The sequence below is a fragment of the Schistocerca nitens genome, chromosome 6 (genome assembly GCF_023898315.1).
Source record: "Schistocerca nitens isolate TAMUIC-IGC-003100 chromosome 6, iqSchNite1.1, whole genome shotgun sequence".
Taxonomy (NCBI): domain Eukaryota; kingdom Metazoa; phylum Arthropoda; class Insecta; order Orthoptera; family Acrididae; genus Schistocerca; species Schistocerca nitens.
The window spans coordinates 336,424,371-336,446,050 of NC_064619.1; the positions used below are offsets into that span (position 1 = coordinate 336,424,371).

General features: G+C 41.3%; 1 protein-coding gene across 1 annotated transcript in view; it reads right to left on the reverse strand.

Annotated features, from left to right (window-relative positions):
• The window catches only part of LOC126262420 (probable cytochrome P450 6a14), a 102,270-nt gene that overhangs the window by 41,306 nt on the left and 39,284 nt on the right, over positions 1–21,680 (reverse strand). Inside the window, exon 4 of the mRNA XM_049959053.1 lies at positions 18,550–18,721. Within this exon, the coding sequence (XP_049815010.1) occupies positions 18,550–18,721 (172 nt within the window). The remainder of the gene's footprint in view (positions 1–18,549; positions 18,722–21,680) is intronic.

Here is a 21,680-nt window from a genome sequence, read left to right on the forward strand (position 1 = left end):
TCAAGGTAGTAATACTGAACAAGCGCTGATTTGGACGCTCTTGTGAAACCTAACTCCTTGATCTCTACCTTTCCTCCTTTCACACGTATTTCTTATACACATTCTTGAACCACCGATTTGAACTTAGACTTCAGGCAACGGTACCACCTACATATGGACGGCTACTATGACTAAATCTCACCGATGCATTCGAGAAATCTTATAAAGCCGGATTAAGTAAGAGTTTTCTAAGATTAGAAATGCCAATGAGGTGACAGAGTATGGCACAAATTTAGTTACAAATATAAATATTTCTGTCTGTGGATATCGAGCAATGGGACATCGAATGTGTAAGACTACGATAAATTCCAGGAACCTAAGTATTGCACTTATTAAGTATGATCTTGGTGAGCATCTAGCCACAGAACTAAATGCAGTCTTTATTATTTTTCTTTTATAATATCTTATTGATTATATATTGCCTACATGTTCATACGTTTGTCCTTTTTCATTTAATAAATGATATCTGTTGTTGTTACCTAGTACCGCCGCTTCGACATAAAAATAGCCCAGCGTTGTTTCGACCTCCGTTATGATTCGTATTGTTGCATATGAGTGAAGCTCCTTAAGTCATGATCTGTCATCAAGACATACATTGTAATATGTTTTTAAAAATGCTGTTCTTTCATTGTGTCCATTGCACAATTTTATATCAGTCTAGTAACTGTATGACCTGTTATCTCCACAACGATGAAAAAAACTGCTTATCATTAGTTCGACCTCAATTGTGGACCATAGAGTTGCGAGTTGGTGATGTTCCTTATAATTTCGTTCGTTGTGCAGACACGTATTAAAAATAAAAATATTTTGAGACAATGGCTAAGGCCGGCAACCCCATAAACGCATTAACCCGATAAAGTACTGCATAAAACGGCATCGCTTGGTTTTTATAACGTCAGCAGATTCCTATCATGCCAGTTATTATAGAAGGCCTGTTGGTTTTACTATAAGACGAGCTGTATTGATGTCAACTACTTAATTTTCATTACATTTAAATCCTGTACCTTAAATTATTATTAAAACATGTAGATTTTATGTAAGTTGTATAGCCAGCTGCTAACACCATCTGTCGATCTTTGCTTCAAGCAACCTGTCAAAACCTAGTGGCTGTCAGTCCTCATTTCGCCACAGTACTGACCACACATATGTAGACTATGCATATGCCTAATGTTGGGTTTCTTGAACGTTGTAATGATCGTCAAATCCCATAGTATTCACATGTACCACGTTACAGAAACACATATATGATGATCTATGTTACGAAATGATGTAAATACTGATTGTGGCGTGTACGAAGTTGTAACGGCATAACGCCTTCCATAAAACGATCTCTTTTACATTTAGTAATTTTAATGGATAGAACCTTATGCAAATATTGTTTTATTTTCACTACCTTCTCTCTATATTAATGTATATTTTCAATTTTATGACCATCGTACAATTACACTGGCCCCGATGAAAAGCTATTTTTAATTATGTCATGTATGGATGTTGTCGTTTTTTAAAAAAGTTATAACGATGTGTGAAGCCGTAAAGGCACCAACAATAATCAAGACTGGTTCATGGTATGTATTCTTAAATTAATTCGTGTTTATATCTTGAACGCTGCGACAATATTATATGCTTTTCTGTAAGCTGTTGAACGTTGCTAACGTAAGAGAAAATCTGTTTTACATCTTAGATCTGAAAATGGCTAGATTGTTAGCCGAAACTAGTAACCAATCCAAATAAAAAACATTTTATGGGTGATCTTGACTTCATGGATTTTCAATCCGTAACATAAAAAAGTTCCTCTTTTTCAGAAATCCTTTCTTGTATAAACAGTCTGCATTTTCTATCCTCTCTGCTTCGACCATAAACAGTTATCTTGCTGCCCAAATAGCAAAACTCTGCTCCTACTTTTAATGTCATTTCAATCATCTATTTCCCTCAGCATTGCCTGATTTAATTCGACTATATTCCAGTCTCTTATCAAGACGCTGTCCATTCCGTTCAACTTGCATTCAAAGTTCTTTACCGTCTCTGATAAAGTTACAACGTCATCGGAAAACCTCAAGTTTTTATTTCTTCTCTCTGAGTTTTAATTTCTTTCCAAATTTCGCCTTAGTTTCCTTTACTGCTTGCTCAATGTACAGACTGCTTTGTCAACTATGGCTTAATTTCCATGTCCATCGACTCTTCCGTTACCATCTCAGTAGGTTCGTTGGACTGACGATTTTCTCTTTGCTATAATTGCGTCCCATTTTCGTCACGAGCTAGACAGCATTATTTTTTAAACCTTGAACGCTACACCCATTTTCCTTTTGCTATCCTATCTATAACATAAGGTAACTCAGTATTTGACCGATAGACTTTGTAGAGAACAATTTCTGTTGTTGTTATGGGGCAATTTCCTTGCAACCCGTCTATGAGCTATGAGCATGAGTCGTCCACAAAATCAAGAAAGATCAAAAGTAACTGCTCAGAAATTGCGCTCATGTTCAGAAAAAAACGTAATACCTTGAACGACTAGAGATAGGACATTCATATTCAAAGGACATGAACATTAGAATGTTCTGCAAAAATGATTAGCATTTCAGTCACCTCGGTTCAGCATGTGTCCTGTTGCCCAGTAGACACAGGGTCTGCCATGGACCCTAATAATTTGTTCCATGCGTGAAGGCATCGATGCGTATAAGGCGCGAATGGTGTCTAATAGTATAGCTATACATTGCGCATTCACCTGGTTTCAAAGTTCATCTGTGGTAGTTGGCTCTGGGTCACAGTGCTGCGCCCGTTCTTTCACCATATCCCACACATTTTCGATTGGCAAGAAGTATTGTGATCTGGCGGGAGAGGGCAAAAGGCTGACATCCTCTGATACCAAGAAGGTACGTGTTCGTGTATCAAGATGTTGTGGTGCATTGTCTTGCTGAAAAAAGGCGTCTCGGATGTTCTGCGTAAAGGGTATGGCTATGGGTCGCAGGATGTTATTCACGTAGGTCACATTGGTCACAATACCCTACGCACGCACTAGCTGTGATTTTTGGTTGTACCCAACAGTACCCCGCATCATAAGGCATTGAGCTGGCGCTGTATGTCCCGTGCAACTGTAGTCACTGTGATGTCGCTAACACTTTCCTTGGTGAACCAAGATGCGGCTACCATTTTCAAACAAACAGGACCTGGATTCGTTTGAAAACATCATCTGATGCCATTCTTGTCCCCAGTGACGTCGTTCCATACACAACTGCCGTCTAGCATGTTTCTGCTCATTCGTCAAAGGTAGGCGGAAAAGTGGACGACGCGCACGTAACCCATGCCGTAATAAATGGCAGCGGACTGTCGTCTCTGATAGTGTACGATGTGTTACACTGCTCCACTGTTGCGCCAGACACGAGGAGGACGCATATCTGTCCTGCAATCTGCAATGCCATTCGGATGAGCTGTCGATCTTCTCCGTGGGTGGTCTGGGTGGTGCGACCTGACGCATCTCGACGTGTTCTACGGCCTTCCTTGAACCATTCTGCACGCACCCGTTGCACTGCCGAAACACTTTGTCCCACACGAGCAGCTATTTCCAGGATGGATGCATCACATTCTCTCATGCCAATAGTGCGCCCTCTTTCAAAGTCACTGATTTGATGGTTCAGTTCGCGCATACGTCTACGAGGCGTCGAGCACGTCTGCTCAAGTCACTCTGATCCATTACCTTCGATTTATAGCGACAACGAGAGCTGCAGGTACATTTTACTTGTAGTTGGTGTTGATCTTGAACCCGCGGGCTGACATTGTTCAAATACCAATAATTTCTGCAGATCATACTAATGTACATGTCCTGTGATCATAAATGTCCTATCTCTAGTCGTTCAAGGTGTTCTATTATTTTTTCTGAACATGAGTCTACATTTTCTGAAAGGTGTATCGCAAAAAATTTACAATAGGTATCTAGCCTACCCTGAACCTCATGATTAACTTAATACTATCGCAGCAATGGTCATCCACCACCGTCAAGAAACTCATGCTTGTTACACTCGTAAAGTACATGTTGATTCGGGCAATGAATTCACCTGCGATAGCAATTCGACTAATGTACACCACATTCTTAAGACCTACCTCATAAGACTTCCCCCATGAACCATGGACCTTGCCGTTGGTGGGGAGGCTTGCAAGCCTCAATGATACAGATGATACTACAAACAGCATAGTGAACGCATTATTGTGGCCAAGATAGACACAAAGCCCATGCCTACTACAGTAGTACAAGTTTATATGCCAACTAGCTCTGCAGATGATGAAGAAATTGATGAAATGTATGACGAGAAAAATGAAATTATTCAGGTAGTGAAGGGAGACGAAAATTTAATAGTCATGGGTGACTGGAATTCGTCAGTAGGAAAAGGGAGAGAAGGAAACATAGTAGGTGAATATGGATTGGGGGGAAGAAATGAAAGAGGAAGCCGCCTTGTAATATTTTGCACAGAGCATAACTTAATCATACCTAACACTTGGTTTAAGAATCATGAAAGAAGGCTGTATACATGGAAGAACCCTGGAGATACTAAAAGGTATCAGATAGATTATATAATGGAAAGACAGATTTAGGAACCAGGTTTTAAATTGTAAGACATTTCCATGGGCAGATGTGGATTCTGACCACAATCTATTGGTTATGAACTGCAGATTGAAACTGAAAAAACTGCAAAAAGGTGCGAATTTAAGGAGATGGGACCTGGATAAACTGAAAGAACCAGAGGTTGTAGAGAGTTTCAGGGAGAGCATAAGGGAACAATTGACAGGAATGGGGGAAAGAAATACAGTAGAAGAAGAATGGGTAGCTCTGAGGGATGAAGTAGTGAAGGCAGCAGAGGATCAAATAGGTAAAAAGACGAGGGCTAATAGAAATCCTTGGGTAACAGAAGAAATATTGAATTTAATTGATGAAAGGAGAAAATATAAAAATGCAGTAAATCAAGCAGGCAAAAAGGAATACAACCGTCTCAAAAATGAGATCGACAGGAAGTGCAAAATGGCTAAGCAGGGATGGCTAGAGGACAAATGTAAGGATGTAGAGGCTTGTCTCACTAGGGGTAAGATAGATACTGCCTACAGGAAAATTAAAGAGACCTTTGGAGAGAAGAGAACCACTTGTATGAATATCAAGAGCTCAGATGGCAACCCAGTTCTAAGCAAAGAAGGGAAGGCAGAAAGGTGGAAGGAGTATATAGATCGTTTACACAAGGGCAATGTACTTGAGGACAATATTATGGAAATGGAAGAGAATGTAGATGAAGATGAAATGGGAGATACGATACTGCGTGAAGAGTTTGACAGAGCACTGAAAGACCTGAGTCGAAAGAAGGCCCCGGGAGTAGACAACATTCCATTAGAACTACTGATGGCCTTGGGAGAACCAGTCGTGACAAAACTCTACCATCTGGTGAGCAAGATGTATGAGACAGGCGAAATACCCACAGACTTCAAGAAGAATATAATAATTCCAATCCCAAAGAAAGCAGGTGTTGACAGATGTGAAAATTACCGAACTATCAGTTTAATAAGTCACAGCTGCAAAATACTAACGTGAATTCTTTACAGACGAATGTAAAATCTGGTAGAAGCGGACCTCGGGGAAGATCAGTTTGGATTCCGTAGAAATGTTGGAACACGTGAGGCAATACTAACCTTACGACTTATCTTAGAAGAAAGATTAAGAAAAGGCAAACCTACGTTTCTAGCATTTTCAGACTTAGAGAAAGCTTTTGACAATGTTAACTGGAATACCCTCTTTCAAATTCTGAAGGTGGCAGGGGTAACATACAGGGAGCGAAAGGCTATTTACAATTTGTACAGAAACCAGATGGCAGTTGTAAGAGTCGAGGGGCATGAAATGGAAGCAGTGGTTGGGAAAGGAGTGAGACGGGGTTGTAGCCTCTCCCCGATGTTTTTCAATCTGTATATTGAGCAAGCAGTAAAGGAAACAAAAGAAAAATTCGGAGTAGGCATTAAAATTCATGGAGAAGAAGTAAAAACTTTGAGGTTCGCCGATGACATTGTAATTCTGTCAGAGACAGCAAAAGACTTGGAAGAGCAGTTGAACGGAATGGACAGTGTCTTGAAAGGAGGATATAAGATGAACATCAACAAAAGCAAAACGAGGATAATGGAATGTAGTCAAATTAAATCAGGTGGTGCTGAGGGAATTAGATTAGGAAATGAGACACTTAAAGTAGTAAAGGAGTTTTGCTATTTAGGGAGTAAAATAATTGATGATGGTCGAAGTAGAGAGGATATAAAATGTAGACTGGCAATGGCAAGGAAATCGTTTCTGAAGAAGAGAAATTTGTTAACATCGAGTATAGATTTAAGTGTCAGGAAGTCGTTTCTGAAAGTATTTGTATGGAGTGTAGCCATGTATGGAAGTGAAACATGGTCGATAACTAGTGTGGACAAGAAGAGAATAGAAGCTTTCGAAATGTGGTGCTACAGAAGAATGCTGAAGATCAGATGGGTAGATCACGTAACTAATGAGGAGGTATTGAATAGGATTGGGGAGAAGAGAAGTTTGTGGCACAACTTGACTAGAAGAAGGGATCGGTTGGTAGGACAAGTTTTGAGGCATCAAGGAATCACAAATTTAGCATTGGAGGGCAGCGTGGAGGGTAAAAATCGTAGAGGGAGACCAAGAGATGAATACACTAAGCAGACTCAGAAGGATGTAGGTTGCAGTAGGTACTGGGAGATGAAGAAGCTTGCAAAGGATAGAGTAGCATGGAGAGCTGCATCAAACCAGTCTCAGGACTGAAGACAACAACAACAACAACCTCATAAGAACACAAAATTGAGGGGCGTTTAATCAGGCGAAGGCACTAAGCCTGCATAATAATAACAGGAACTGCTATCAGAGCCAAATGTTGAAAGAACGCTCTGATCGCAAACCACAGGAAGACTAACTACGACTAGACTGGTTAACCGCAATGATCTCATCGACAGGGATGCGAGGGGCGCAGATTCTGACGTCCGCGTGTTGCGCTAGAATGATGGCATTGACATGCGAGCCATGAAACTTCTCCACGGGTGAAACACATATAAAAGCGATCAACTATCAGCTTATAATTTGGAGAAATGATTCTGAGGCCATTATTGATTCCGGACCTGAAACTAATCTCAACCGCTCTGTCCAGACAAATTTCTGAGTGCAACGAGGTGCCAACGTTGCCCGTTAATGCGTGCAGAGTCCTCGGTGCCGAAGGTATGCATAATAAAGCTGTTCAGCTCATGCCCACCTTGGAGCGAAACTGGAGGAACAGGTTGTGTTTTATGAGTTCCTTACTGTCGATAGTCTTATGAACGATTGCGTCATTGGCGTCGACGTCCTTGTGAAGAATCGACCTCTCTGTCGGAAGTATCGTTTTACAAAATATAAATTTGCTAGCTTCACCCGTAGGCCGTGGCCGGTTCTATCCGCGGGTACACGCGCAGTCCGTCGGAACCAAATGTGGGCCCACATTGTACCACCTTAAGCCCCTGCAGTTTCAGAGACGCAATGACAGCCACTGAACTGAACCACATTGTTGTCCATCAACGGGCCAATCTCCAACGTGCCATGACTGAATACAGTGATAGTTTTGAGGAAAAGCCTGGCATAATCAACTGTTACATGACTTAATGTCATGCCTCATGAAACTTTTCATCAGTCGTCCTACTCCATCATCTAGGCATAACGACCTGCCGTCTCCAGAGAGATAAATCAGATGTTACATTGTAGAATTATTGACCCATCAAGTATGCAAACCGTTCTACAAATGAACAGACAAGCAGGACGCGAGTCTCATCTTACATAGTTTTCTTACAAACTTATGTGGCTCATTGTTTAGCATAGCTTCACTATTTACGTGCGTGCTAGGAAGTGACAATCATGTCAGATAAGATGCACTTCATGGGTAATCTGTGCTGTAGAATTAGGATGTAGGGAGGTAAAGTACTTCAATTACTTAGATTTATTACGTGCATGCAATGCTGATCAGCTGCATTTGTGGTCTGTTTGTCCCGAAGGGATGTGATTGTGCTCTGTATTTCTTCTTCGAATTTTTTTGAGAATTAATTCACTGCAGTGTTTGGCTGTGAAGGAGCCATAGCGTTACCGCTAAGATAGCCATGATATTCCAGGTCCAACATGCAAACTTGTTACAAAATAGTCGGCGTAGTGGGTATTTCTATCCACAAAAAATGCTCCGTGTGCCAGGAGGTACCCTATAAGTTATAGTTTAGTTTTGTCTGATTCATCATTTCAGGTTAATTTGGGTTGCTGTGACCAGATTTAGTTAGGTAAATGCGTAACTCGTTATGCTTGCGCTAAGAGCGGGACGTTTTTATCGACAAACGTTATGCCGCGGACCGTGACTTTACAAGTATTCGTTCCGTCTCGAGTCACACGGGCGTGCATCTGTTAATCGTACTGCCAGTTTAAAGCGAATGAAGCTTACCTTATTTGGAGGACTTGGATCGTCGTGCGAAGTTCGTGTATTGAAGACTTTCTGGGAAAACACTTGGCCGTGAACTAGCAAACTCTCTTAATGGCTACGTTTTTAACCACTTGTCATGTAACTTTAACACTCGCTTCGATCGTGCCGCACAGGTTGTTAAACTCCCAACAATGTGACTAAAAGGGCTGAATGCTGGTTGTTTCTTTCTTTCTTTCCTTTTTTTTTTCCTCCACCGGAGTGGTGGGGCGGGCTCATGGAGGGCTTAATGCTACTTTGGAGCCTTAGCTTATTCTTATGTTATGCTGATGTGGCACTTTTTATTTGGTAGATTGGGTGGGTTTAATCTTATTCTCTGTTTTATAATCTTTTTTTAATTATTATTACTTGGTTGGTTTTGGGGAATATGCACAACCCTGACATTTGTCTTATGGCTGAGGGAAACCTCATAAAACCTCAGCCAAGGTTGGGTGTCTTTCCTGTTTGCGCATTGGTCGCACTGTGTTTACCCAGCGGCTGTTTAAATTAGCGGAAAATGACTGCGAGAGGCAAGCGGTTAACACACGTCCCTATGATGTCAAAGGAAGTGAAATGGAAGACTTTTCAACTCTATGTCTTCCTCGCAGCAGTCACACTTCCATATAACATTAATGTTTAAGAAGTATTCTACCAATAAATTTGTTAATAAACTAGACACGCCTTGTCGAAACGTATCCATCCCACAGACTTACATTCACGTTTGCAATATAAACTGCACCTTTAAGCTACTCATGTTTCCTGCAGCTATTTTACTTGCATTGCCGCCGCCTGTGCCTTTGTTTTTCATGCAGCTACAGTAGACAAACAAATGTGGATCCCGTAGAGGATTTTGAAATTAGTGTAACTGTAATTACTGAAGTGCTGATGTTTGGTGTGGACCTCAAAGTTCTTCTTAAATTGTGATGGGTTATTTACGATGAATTTCATTAGAGAATATATGTATTGTGATGGTGGAGTTAAAATACCTATCTTCTTTAAGAGGTGCCTACGGTGATGTCCATGGATGGACCCCGCATATTATTCTTACTGCTCGCTTTTGTGCAGTCAGTACTTTCTTTCTAAGTAATGAATTACCCCAGAAAATTATTCCATAAGATACTATTGAGTGGAAGTATGATAAATACGTCATACGGTTAATTCGTCTGTTTTCGAGATTAGCAATCATACGAAGGGCAAGAGTAGCTGAACGTAATTCTTTGAGAAGCTTAGTAATATGTTTCTTCCAGTTCAAGTTTTCCTCAATATGTACACCCAAAAATTTTGAGCATTCTGCCCTATTTACTCACTCCTGTTGATGTGCTACATCAGTTATTCGTACGATTCTATTTGTTGTTCAGAACTGAATATAGTGTGGTTTCTCAAAATTTAGGGAGAGTCTATTCTCAGAAAATCTCCAATAATTTTTTGAAAAAATTCCCTAAAAATATCTTCTGTTTCTTTCTCTCTTATGAGATTTATTATAACACTAGTATAGTCTGCAAAAAAAAACCAATTCTGTTTTTTTCGATATTAAGTAGATTGTCATTCATTGATATTAGGAATAGGAGTGGACCCAAAATTGAACTATGTGGGACACCCTTTGTAATTTCTACCTAACCAGTAAAATTTTCCACCCTTCTAACATCATCTGAATTATTCGGCAGAACTATTTGATGTCTGTTTGTTAAGCATGATTTCAACCAGTTAAGTGTTAAGTCATAAGTTCCACAAAACTTAAGTTTTTCTAATAGTGTAACATGATCTACACAACACCTTGGAAAAAAATCATAAAATTACCATATGGAGATATTTAATTATTTAAGGATTGTAATATTTGGTGAGTGAATGTATAAATAGCGTTATCCGTCAAGCAACCCTTATGGAATCCGAACAGTGATACGTTAAGTAAATTGTTTCTATTAAATGTGAAACTTCTGTTGAGTATTTTACTTTTTCGAATATTTTGGACAAATGTGTCGGTAAGAAAACTGGCCAATAATCATTGAAGTCTTTTTTCTCACCTTTCTTATAAAGTGGATGAGTTACACATCTGAATTGCATATTTCAACCCATCCAGAAAAAATTCCCTATGTCAGGACTAAGGACGTTACTTATTAAGTTGGAACAACTTTTCAGAATCCTACTTAAAATTCGATCAACATCACATGAGCTTCTGTTTCTTTTTACAATTTTTATAATTCTATTAGCTTCAGTGAAGGTTGTTCATGCTACCTCTAGCTGCTTGGAGTTGTGTGGAATGACATTTTTCATATATTCTCTACCCTCTTCAACTGAACCACTTAATCTTCTTTTTGCCGTTACATCTAGAAAGAGATTTTTACAAGCACTCGCAGTGTGTGGATTATCAGTCACAGCAAAGTCGTATAGTTTAATTGTTACAGTGTTTTCTACACTAACTGGCTGTTCTGTCTCCTGTTTGACAGAATCCTATATAGTGTTAATATTATTATCTGCATTATTAATTTCTGTCAGGGCATATATACTTCTTGACATTTTAATGGTTTTTCTTAAAATAATACAGTATTTTTTGTAGTATGCGGTACAAGTAGTGTCAGATCTTGACTGATTTTGGCCTTTATACAGAGTGTTCGGAAATTCCCGTTACAAACTTCTAGGACTTGTAGGGGGGAGTGAGTACATTATATTTTGAATAGGAACCCATGTCCGGAAACGAACCGTTTTCGTTCTACGGCGGTTTCAATTCAGATGCATATCGCGTCCACGTCTGGTGAGGGAAAAAGTGAAGTCTCAAGAGTTGTTAGCCCTAGTATGCAACAGGCAGTATGACGTGTGCAACGTCAGACGGTCATCTGATATCAGTTAACGTCTACCTCGCTGCTTTAGTACTATTCTGTACACACAGTATGCTGGGTTCTTTTTTGTTTTAGAGTAATGAAAATTCATAATGTTTCCCTTTTAATACAAACAAATGCGCTTAAATGCTGAATGGATGTTTCGTTATGTTTCCTTTCGAACTATTACGTAATAATTGTACTGCGTCGCAGCTAATTCAGTCCCTCAACGAAAATTGAATCAGTTAAACATCTGAATTGAAACCGTCTTAGAACGGGAACGGTACGTTTCTGGACGTGAGTTTCTGTTCAAAATATTATTTACTCACTCCCCTTTACACGACCTGGAAGTTTGTAATGGGAATTTCCGAATACCCTGTATAGATTTGCCTCTTCCTCTTACATGAGAGTTCAATTCCCTTAGTTATCAACAACTTACTTGTTTTTTTTCTGCTAACTTTCTACAAAAAAGCAGCTTTCAAATACTGACACAAATATACTGTGGAATAAATCGAATTTGACATTAGCATCTCTTTCCGTATGTACCACATCCCAGACCACCTCTTTTAACTTACTCTCAAAAAACTATGTCCTGTTCTCATTAACAAGCCTCACTTGTTTGTATGAAACTGCCTCAGGGGGGTAAAGTGCTATATTCTTTATTTCTATTAATTGTGCATCATGATCAGACACTCCATTGACAGTTGGGTATCCATTAATTACAAGCGTCGTAAGTATCTGCATGGAAAAAATGGAATTCAGTACCTGCATAATACTGCGAAAAAGGATTCTGAAGTCAAACTCATTTAGTATTGCGTACGAATGCATGGCTAGGACTCTTAACATGTTGTTGTTGTTTTGGTCCTCAGGCCAGAGACTGGTTTGATGCAGCTCTCCATGCTACTCTATCCTGTGCAAGCTTCTTCATCTCCAAGCACCTACTGCAACCGACATCCTTCTGAATCTGCTTAGTGTATTCATCTCTGGGTCTCCCTCTACGATTTTTACCCTCCACGCTGCCCTCCAATACTAAATTGTGATCCCTTAGTGCCTCAGAACATGTCCTACCAACCGATCCTTTCTTCTAGTCAAGTTGTGCCACAAATTTCTCTTCTCCCCAAATCTATTCAATACCTCCTCAATAGTTGTGTGGTCTACCCATCTATAATCTTCAGCATTCTTCTGTAGCACCACATTTCGAAAGCTTCTATTCTCTTCCTGTCCAAACTACACTCCTGGAAATGGAAAAAAGAACACATTGACACCGGTGTGTCAGACCCACCATACTTGCTCCGGACACTGCGAGAGGGCTGTACAAGCAATGATCACACGCACGGCACAGCGGACACACCAGGAACCGCGGTGTTGGCCGTCGAATGGCGCTAGCTGCGCAGCATTTGTGCACCGCCGCCGTCAGTGTCAGCCAGTTTGCCGTGGCATACGGAGCTCCATCGCAGTCTTTAACACTGGTAGCATGCCGCGACAGCGTGGACGTGAACCGTATGTGCAGTTGACGGACTTTGAGCGAGGGCGTATAGTGGGCATGCGGGAGGCCGGGTGGACGTACCGCCGAATTGCTCAACACGTGGGGCGTGAGGTCTCCACAGTACATCGATGTTGTCGCCAGTGGTCGGCGGAAGGTGCACGTGCCCGTCGACCTGGGACCGGACCGCAGCGACGCACGGATGCACGCCAAGACCGTGGGATCCTACGCAGTGCCGTAGGGGACCGCATCGCCACTTCCCAGCAAATTAGGGACACTGTTGCTCCTGGGGTATCGGCGAGGACCATTCGCAACCGTCTCCATGAAGCTGGGCTACGGTCCCGCACACCGTTAGGCCGTCTTCCGCTCACGCCCCAACATCGTGCAGCCCGCCTCCAGTGGTGTCACGACAGGCGTGAATGGAGGGACGAATGGAGACGTGTCGTCTTCAGCGATGAGAGTCGCTTCTGCCTTGATGCCAATGATGGTCGTATGCGTGTTTGGCGCCGTGCAGGTGAGCGCCACAATCAGGACTGCATACGACCGAGGCACACAGGGCCAACACCCGGCATCATGGTGTGGGGAGCGATCTCCTACACTGGCCGTACACCACTGGTGATCGTCGAGGGGACACTGAATAGTGCACGGTACATCCAAACCGTCATCGAACCCATCGTTCTACCATTCCTAGACCGGCAAGGGAACTTGCTGTTCCAACAGGACAATGCACGTCCGCATGTATCCCGTGCCACCCAACGTGCTCTAGAAGGTGTAAGTCAACTACCCTGGCCAGCAAGATCTCCGGATCTGTCCCCCATTGAGCATGTTTGGGACTGGATGAAGCGTCGTCTCACGCGGTCTGCACGTCCAGCACGAACGCTGGTCCAACTGAGGCGCCAGGTGGAAATGGCATAGCAAGCCGTTCCACAGGACTACATCCAGCATCTCTACGATCGTCTCCATGGGAGAATAGCAGCCTGCATTGCTGCGAAAGGTGGATATACACTGTACTAGTGCCGACATTGTGCATGCTCTGTTGCCTGTGTCTATATGCCTGTGGTTCTGTCAGTGTGATCATGTGATGCATCTGACCCCAGGAATGTGTCAATAAAGTTTCCCCTTCCTGGGACAATGAATTCACGGTGTTCTTATTTCAATTTCCAGGAGTGTATTTATCGTCCACGTTTCACTTCCATACATGGCTACACTCCATACAAATACTTTCAGAAACGACTTCCTGACACTTATATCTATACTCGATGATAACAAATTTCTCTTCTTCAGAAACGCTTTCCTTGCCATTGCCAGTCAACATTTTATATCCTCTCTACTTTGATCATCATCAGTTATTTTGCTACCCAAATAACAAAACTCATCTACTACTTTAAGTGTCTCATTTCCTAATCTAATACCGTCAGCATCACCCGACGTAATTCAGCTACAATCCATTGTCCTCGTTTTGCTTTTGTTGATGTCCATCTTATATCCTCCTTTCAAGACACTCTCCATTCCGTTCAGCTTCTCTTCTAAGTCCTTTGCTGTCTCTGACAGAATTACAGTGTCATCGGCCAACCTCAAAGTTTTTATTTCTTCTCCATGGATTTTAGTTCCTACTCCGAATTTTTCTTTTGTTTCCTTTACTATTTGCTCAATATGCAGATTGAACAACATCGGGGATAGGTTACGATTCGACTCCCCCCGTCGGAGGTTCGAGTCCTCCCTCGGGAATGGGTGTATGTGTCGTCTTTAGCGTAAGTTGTTTTAAGTTAGATTAAGTAGTGTGTAAGCTCAGGGACCGATGACCTCAGCAGTTTGGTTCCATAAGACCTTACCACAAATTTCAATTTCAATAGGCTACGATTCCAATAACTTAGGTGCTCAAAATAAAACACGAGATAAACGAAATTCTTCTTTCAATGTTTCTCTGGGAGAATTATTCAACCGAGAGTTTTATGTTGCCAGATTAATCTACTTGAGAGGGTCCCCGTGATAAACGAGTGATCGTAAGTCAATGGAACTTTGTGGAACATTTGTAGGGATATGCGGAAGAGAAATAACGAATAAACCATTGAAAGAAACACATTTCAATTTCCATTTGAGGTGGTAACATTTGTTAATTGCGCACTATGTTTATGTTCCAGGTTACAAACTTTGCCAAATGCAATGACTATTTGATTTCACGACAGCTTAGAACTGCACTAGAGATTCAGTTTCACAATTTTTACAACCCTTTTCGAACGGTGGACTCTTGCACTGCTTGAAGATCGCATGTTAGATACATCATTGTCAGCCATGGCAACAGTAACTTCAACAATTGGAGGCGCAATTGGCCATCGGCCTCTCCCAGGAACAATACCCAAACTGACAGTTAATACGGACTACGAATCATGTTCTTCAACCCCGTTGCGGAAACAGGACCTCTCTGTATTCCCTTAATGCGTCGATACTCTGAAAGATGAGCAGCACTTTCTGGAGATTTCGACTTCAATGGGCTTTCAGCAGAACTAAAAATGTTGAATGATAAACATCACATTTTCAAATCAAACGTTAAAGTTTTCTTCCTACATTTTCCCTTTATTCTGATTAGGAAATTTTCGCAGTAGCTTAGAGCCTTTCTTTTGAGTGTGTATATAACATCACAAATCCTTTGCTCTCGTAGACATTAGGGTTAGTGATAAAGTATTATCACCTCAAAAAACGAAGCTGTGACCATGAAATGTGGTGATGGTGATTCTCCTCTTCTGCATATTGATCCTTCAATATGACACAATTGTTTCCAATGATGGATGACTTTGTTGGAGACTTCGGCAGTAGCAGTCTGCATTTTGAATGGTCAGGAATGCCCACTCTGCAAATACTTGCCGAGCAATGGTTTCTTCATCCAAGAAAATAGCAGTTTACTGTGGGCCATGTCTACTGAACACAGGAGGTGAGATAAAATCTGACAGTGCATAGAAGCAGCAGGTGTGATTGTCCTGTGCAGAATGAGCTGTCGCATTGTCGTGGACAGCTTCCTGCGCCTGTGACGATTCGTCTCGATAGACTCCCACGACCTCGTCAAGAGATTCGGTAGTATATTCCTGTGACAGTTTGCCCGTTATGTGTACAATGTTATCACCACACCATGGTTGTGCCAAAAAACACGCAGTATTACGTCGTCCGATGATGTTTGGGTCTTCGCCTACTACAGCGGTGGTGAATCTGTATGTTTCCTGTTCTCCCTTTGTTTCTGGATCACAGCGATATACTCAGCACTCGTCCATGGTAATAAGGCGGTTAAAGAAGTCATCATGATTAGACACTGACAGAGCTGCAACATTTCCGCTGCTGCTACGATCCGGCGTTCTTTTTGATTCTGTAAGCAGTCGTGGAAACTTGCGTACAGCGTCCTTTGTCATTTTTTAAACGTCATGCAAGATATTGTCAGCACCATGATTTAGCAACGAAGATGTGCCATAAAGGCACCCGTGAGGGAGGCGACCATGATGAATAATTTACGTAGTTTGAAGTGCGATGAACTGGTCGTACATGAAGGAACTGTACACCACAGAAAACTAGAAACAAGTGGTTCAAATGGCTCTGAGCACTATGGTACTTAACTTCTGAGGTCATCAATCCCCTAGAACTTAGAACTACTTAAACCTAACTACCCTAAGGACAACACACACAACCATGCCCGAGGCAGGATTGGAACCTGCGACCGTAGCGGTCGCGCGGTTCCAGACTGTAGCGCCTAGAACCGCTCGGCCACCTCGACCGGCCTAGAAACAAGTATTTCCTCACTTAATAACCCATTTATTTTGCGTTTCGGCGTTATCCATCATCAGAATCTGTATATAAAAAAGGACACGTGTTTAATACAATGTATGGAAATACTTAAGACTGGCACATAGCAAACAGTATGTGCGTCAGTTAATTACAGATAAGGAACATGTAGCAAAGTGTATCCACACAACACATGAAGACTGCAAATATCCATAAAAAATGTTCAAATGTGTGTGAAATCTTATGGGACTTAGCTGCTAAGGTCATCAGTCCCTAAGCTTACACGCTACTTAACGTAAATTATCCTAAGGACAAACTTACACACCCACCCCCGAGGGAGGACTCGAACCACCTCCGGGACTAGCCGCATAGTCCATGACTGCAGCGCCGTAGACCGCTCGGCTAATCCCGCGCGGCAAATACCCATAATTTTACAAAATAATACCTACTCTGACTCAGATAAAAACCAGAGGAGTACATAATTACATGACTGACTTGCAACGGACATGAACAGAGTGACAGAATGCTGATTGCGAGTACGGAACACAACCTGAGACGAGCTTAGAGACAGAAGTGAACCTGATCATCATTCTGCAAGACAATACTCAAGCACGTATAGTGCAAACTGCTACTGATTTGTTTGACTGATGGGGCAGCTGAGTGCTGTACCACCTACTTCACTCCCATGACCTAAGCCCTCGTGAGTTCAGCTCTATTTCTAAACTGAAGAAAACACGTCATGGCATTCACTTCAGAACTGATACTAATTCGTCGGGCAATAGACCGCGCCGCTCGAGCTGTCAACACAACTGGCACTGCTAAGAGTATCCTACGACTTCCACATCGCTGGAAACGGGTTATACACAATGCTAGTGACTACTTTGAAGGCCAGTAAAACTTTGATACACGTATCTATTTTGTACGAGCTGTAAATAAATAGTTGCCACCATTAAAGTTCCTACCCTTGTAGTTATAAATAGTTAAATGTGTTACTCGTGTTGTTCTCGGGTGCGGCCGGTTGTCAGCATGAACGTATTGTGGCACCACATGGTGACCATGCAACTGTACCTCCCTGTACTCACAGTCAGCATTCTGCCAGTCGGTTCATGTTCGTTGCAGTCAGTCATGTAACAATGTACTCCTCTGGTTTTTATCTGACCCAGGGTAGGTATTCTTTTGTAAAATATGTATGTTTCTAGTCTTCATGTGTTGTATAGATACATTTTGCTACATTTGTCTTGACGCACATTGTTTGCTGTATGCTAGTCTTTAGTGCCTCCACACATTTGTATTACATATGTATCCACTTATATATACATATTTTGATGATGGTTAATGTCGGAACGCGAAAAAATGGATTAATAATAAATTAAGGAATACTCGTTTATAGTTTTATCTGTATCACATTTCCTTCATTGCGACAATTTCAACAAATTGCAGACCTCGGGAAAAAATTTTGAGTTAGATTTTCTATGGTTTTCCTAAATCACTTCCGGCAAATGGCGAGGTGGTTCCCTTCCCTGTGCTCCCCGGTCCGAGATACATTTGCATAAACAACTTTTACATTGATTTTTAGTGTGTGTTCTGGATGGATCACGCTGGACTGTGTAACTTGACTGATTCTGATTAGGAGTTACTTGCAATTCGTTTCCACTTGGAGTACAGCAGTTCAGTACTACAACTATGAAAACTATAGATGGTGAACATTACTATAACCGACAAACTGCACGGACGGATTCCTGACTGGAAACAGAGGAAAAAAATCAATATAATTACAAGTCTCAAATACACACTGGTCATTGTTTGCATCTTTCTTATTATTTTGTGTATGTAACTGCCTCATGAAATGGTTTGTAAAATCATATAACGTAAAATCACCTCCTACTTTAGACAAATGAAAGCATAATATTTCAAGATTATGTGCTGTAACGTAACCATATAACACATAGGGTAATTCAGAGAGACATACTTGTATCAGACTGCATCTGGTTGCATTTTTCGTTGGCAGATTCGTTGCCTCGCAGTTGCATGAGTAAATGTATGAAATCCGCCCTCGACGTCCCGTGAGTATCTCGATCGTGCATCGTGTTCTTCACTAAACTCGTGAAGTAATTGTCCACATCAGCAGGCACCGAACGGATCTGCAATTAAAAATAAGATCTATATGGTTTTTTGAGACAATTTCAACTTTCATAGCAACTACAAAAACTACTACAAAATGCAGGAACAGAAACTGTTATCTAGATCACCACTGACAGACAGTGGCAAATATCTGAGCAGCATAATTTCGTATTACGCCAAGAATGATAAAGAACGAACAGAATATAGACGATATATTATATCTGTAGAATTATGGTACACTTGGAACGAATCATGAAAGTGCCTTCAATGCAAACCAGCTATAAGCCAAGTCATAAGACTTAAGTCATCAAATCAAAGTCACAAGGACTTATGTCCGGGGAGTATGGTGGATGGTACAGTACTTCCAGTCCCATCGACCGAAAAGAGCAGCCACAGCTTGCACTGTATGCACCCGCGCAATTTCGTGCAAAATGATGGGTGGGTTGCGCAGAAACTGTTGCCATTTCTTTTGCAAAGCTGGTCGCAGGTGATGCTCCAAATACGATCAGTAATACTGTGCATTGACGGTGGCATTAGCTTCAGAACTGTTCCAGACATTCGACAGTTCGACAGGAAGTACACCGCTCCATTCGCACGCACCATCAACAGAACAGGCTCTGCTAACGGTATACTACGCCTTCCAGACCGCTGGCGACGGGTACTACACAACACTGGTGACTACTTTGAACGAAAGTAACAGGTACAAACATGTAACTATTTTGTATCGGTTGTGAATAAATGGTTGCCACTATTTAAGTTCCAACCCTCGTATTTAGAATAGATTATAGATTTTCAGAATTATTTATTTAACTTGTTGGCAGTTAAACTAAACTTCGTCGGTCGTGTATGATCTCGTACATTGAAACAGAAGGAGAATTTTTACCATGAAACATGTAATACTTGCAACTGAACTGAATTTCTTTAAAGTTTTGTTAAATTTTACCTGTCTTGAAAATGGAAATTTCCGGTAGTTTCAAATAGCTTCCACTCCAAAACGTATTTAACTTGCAACTGGTTTTTGATAACGTCTGCTTAATTTTATTTCATTTACTGATTATTGGTGTCTTATAGAGTAATACTGTACCACAGGCTATTAAATACAGTACTAACAAGATTTCCTCGATCACAACGCTTTTAAATGTCAATCGAACATTTGCTCCTACGTATATCACAATGTTGTACCTTAGAACATGTTTTCACATTAGGAAAAACCTTAAGTTTCGGGAACAATTTTTGTAATTTCAGAAAAAGACTGCAGCAGATAAAAAGTGAATGCTATTGTTCGAAGACGGAATGAGAAAATATATTAAACTTCTCCTACACGACTGGCTAGAGACGAACACGGCTGGCTAGAGGTTAAAAGGTGAAAAGTGTAGCAACGTACGGCACTCTTCCCTCTAAACCGAACTTCGAAAATGCTGACAGGAAATTAACCAAGAATACTGCAGTCAATCTCTAATGCTAAATGTATTCAAGAGGAAACACTGAATCGTTAAACTGAACTTGCAACACTACTGCCAGTTTATCACCAATTACAGATTTCATCCTCACCACAGCCGGAGTAACCTTCAGCGTCACGAAACCAGGAAAGCGGCCGTGGGCAGAATATATGGGGAAAAATACAAGAGATTAAGATAAATTTAAAAAAACTGTGACTATTATCATAGAAGAAAACCCTTAGACTTATGTGGTTGCCAGAATAGAGCAAAGAGAGCATAAATTGCTTCATTTTATTGTGTTTCGAGTCATTAATGACTTATTTAAAGAAACACAGTTGTGAGAAATCTCACACTAGCAGATCATTCAGGGACACCAGCAGTAGTAAGAAATAGAATAACAGTAAAATGTATTGCAAAGTGTGCAAAAGATGAGAGAAATTTTAATGGTGTTCCTGGTGACGGTTTCAAAGAACTAGGCCAAGAAGGTCTAGGAGCACATTATGGACAAGTCACCGTTTCAGATGTCATGCTGCATCCCTCTGCTATAAGCAGACATGTCAAATAACAGGTTGCACAGTCCGTCCCCGGTAGCTGAGTGGTCAGCGCGACACACTGTAAATCCTAAGGGCCCGGGTTCGATTCCCGGCTGGGTCGGAGATTTTCTCGGCTCATGGGCTGGGTGTTGCGTTGTCCTAATCATCATCATTTCATCCCCATCGACGCGCAAGTCGCCGAAGTGGCATCAAATCGAAAGACTTGCACCAGGCGAGCGGTCTACCCGACGGGAGGCCCTCGTCGCATGCCATTAAATTAAATATTACAGGTTGTGCAATTTGAACCAGAGTAACTCCTTCCGTTATTACGGCAATTAGTATAAAATATGGCAGTAAGAGCTGACATGTGGGCTGATTCACATTATAAGATGCAGTATTTGACGCTTACAACATTTTACATAAACACAGATTGGTCTCTAGTGAATAATGTTTTGTTTACAACTTAATTCCTGGACGTCAAAAAGATCCAGGCAGATATTAAAAATGAAACACAAGTGAGTATGATTGACTGGAAGATTCTGTTCGCCATGTTGCATATTGTTGTGCCAATATAATAAAACCTTTGGAAAACAGCGAAAGCTTATTTGTGCTGCACATTGAATTAACACAGAGGTTAGCCACACTTTCAGTGAAGGTAGATTGTTGTTAAATAATGCCGAACATCGCCGCAACAATAAATACTCCCAGATTCATTGTACAGCACATGAAGAAAAGTGATCTCTCTTATCTTTGAGATCTTCTTTGAAAAAACAGATCAGCACACATTGGAATAGCTTGTACACTGTGCTTGAATCGTTACACACTCAGTACAACGAAGTTGTTGCTTTAGTGACGGAAAAGATTTCCGCTCACAGATTACAGGGACATGGTAATGAACTTCCAGGAAGAACTGCGGGTTTCCTGGAACCATTTATAGAAGCCACAGGTAAATAAGAAGGCGGAAAAGAACGTAACAATCGTTAATACTTCTTTGGTTTGGCAACAAA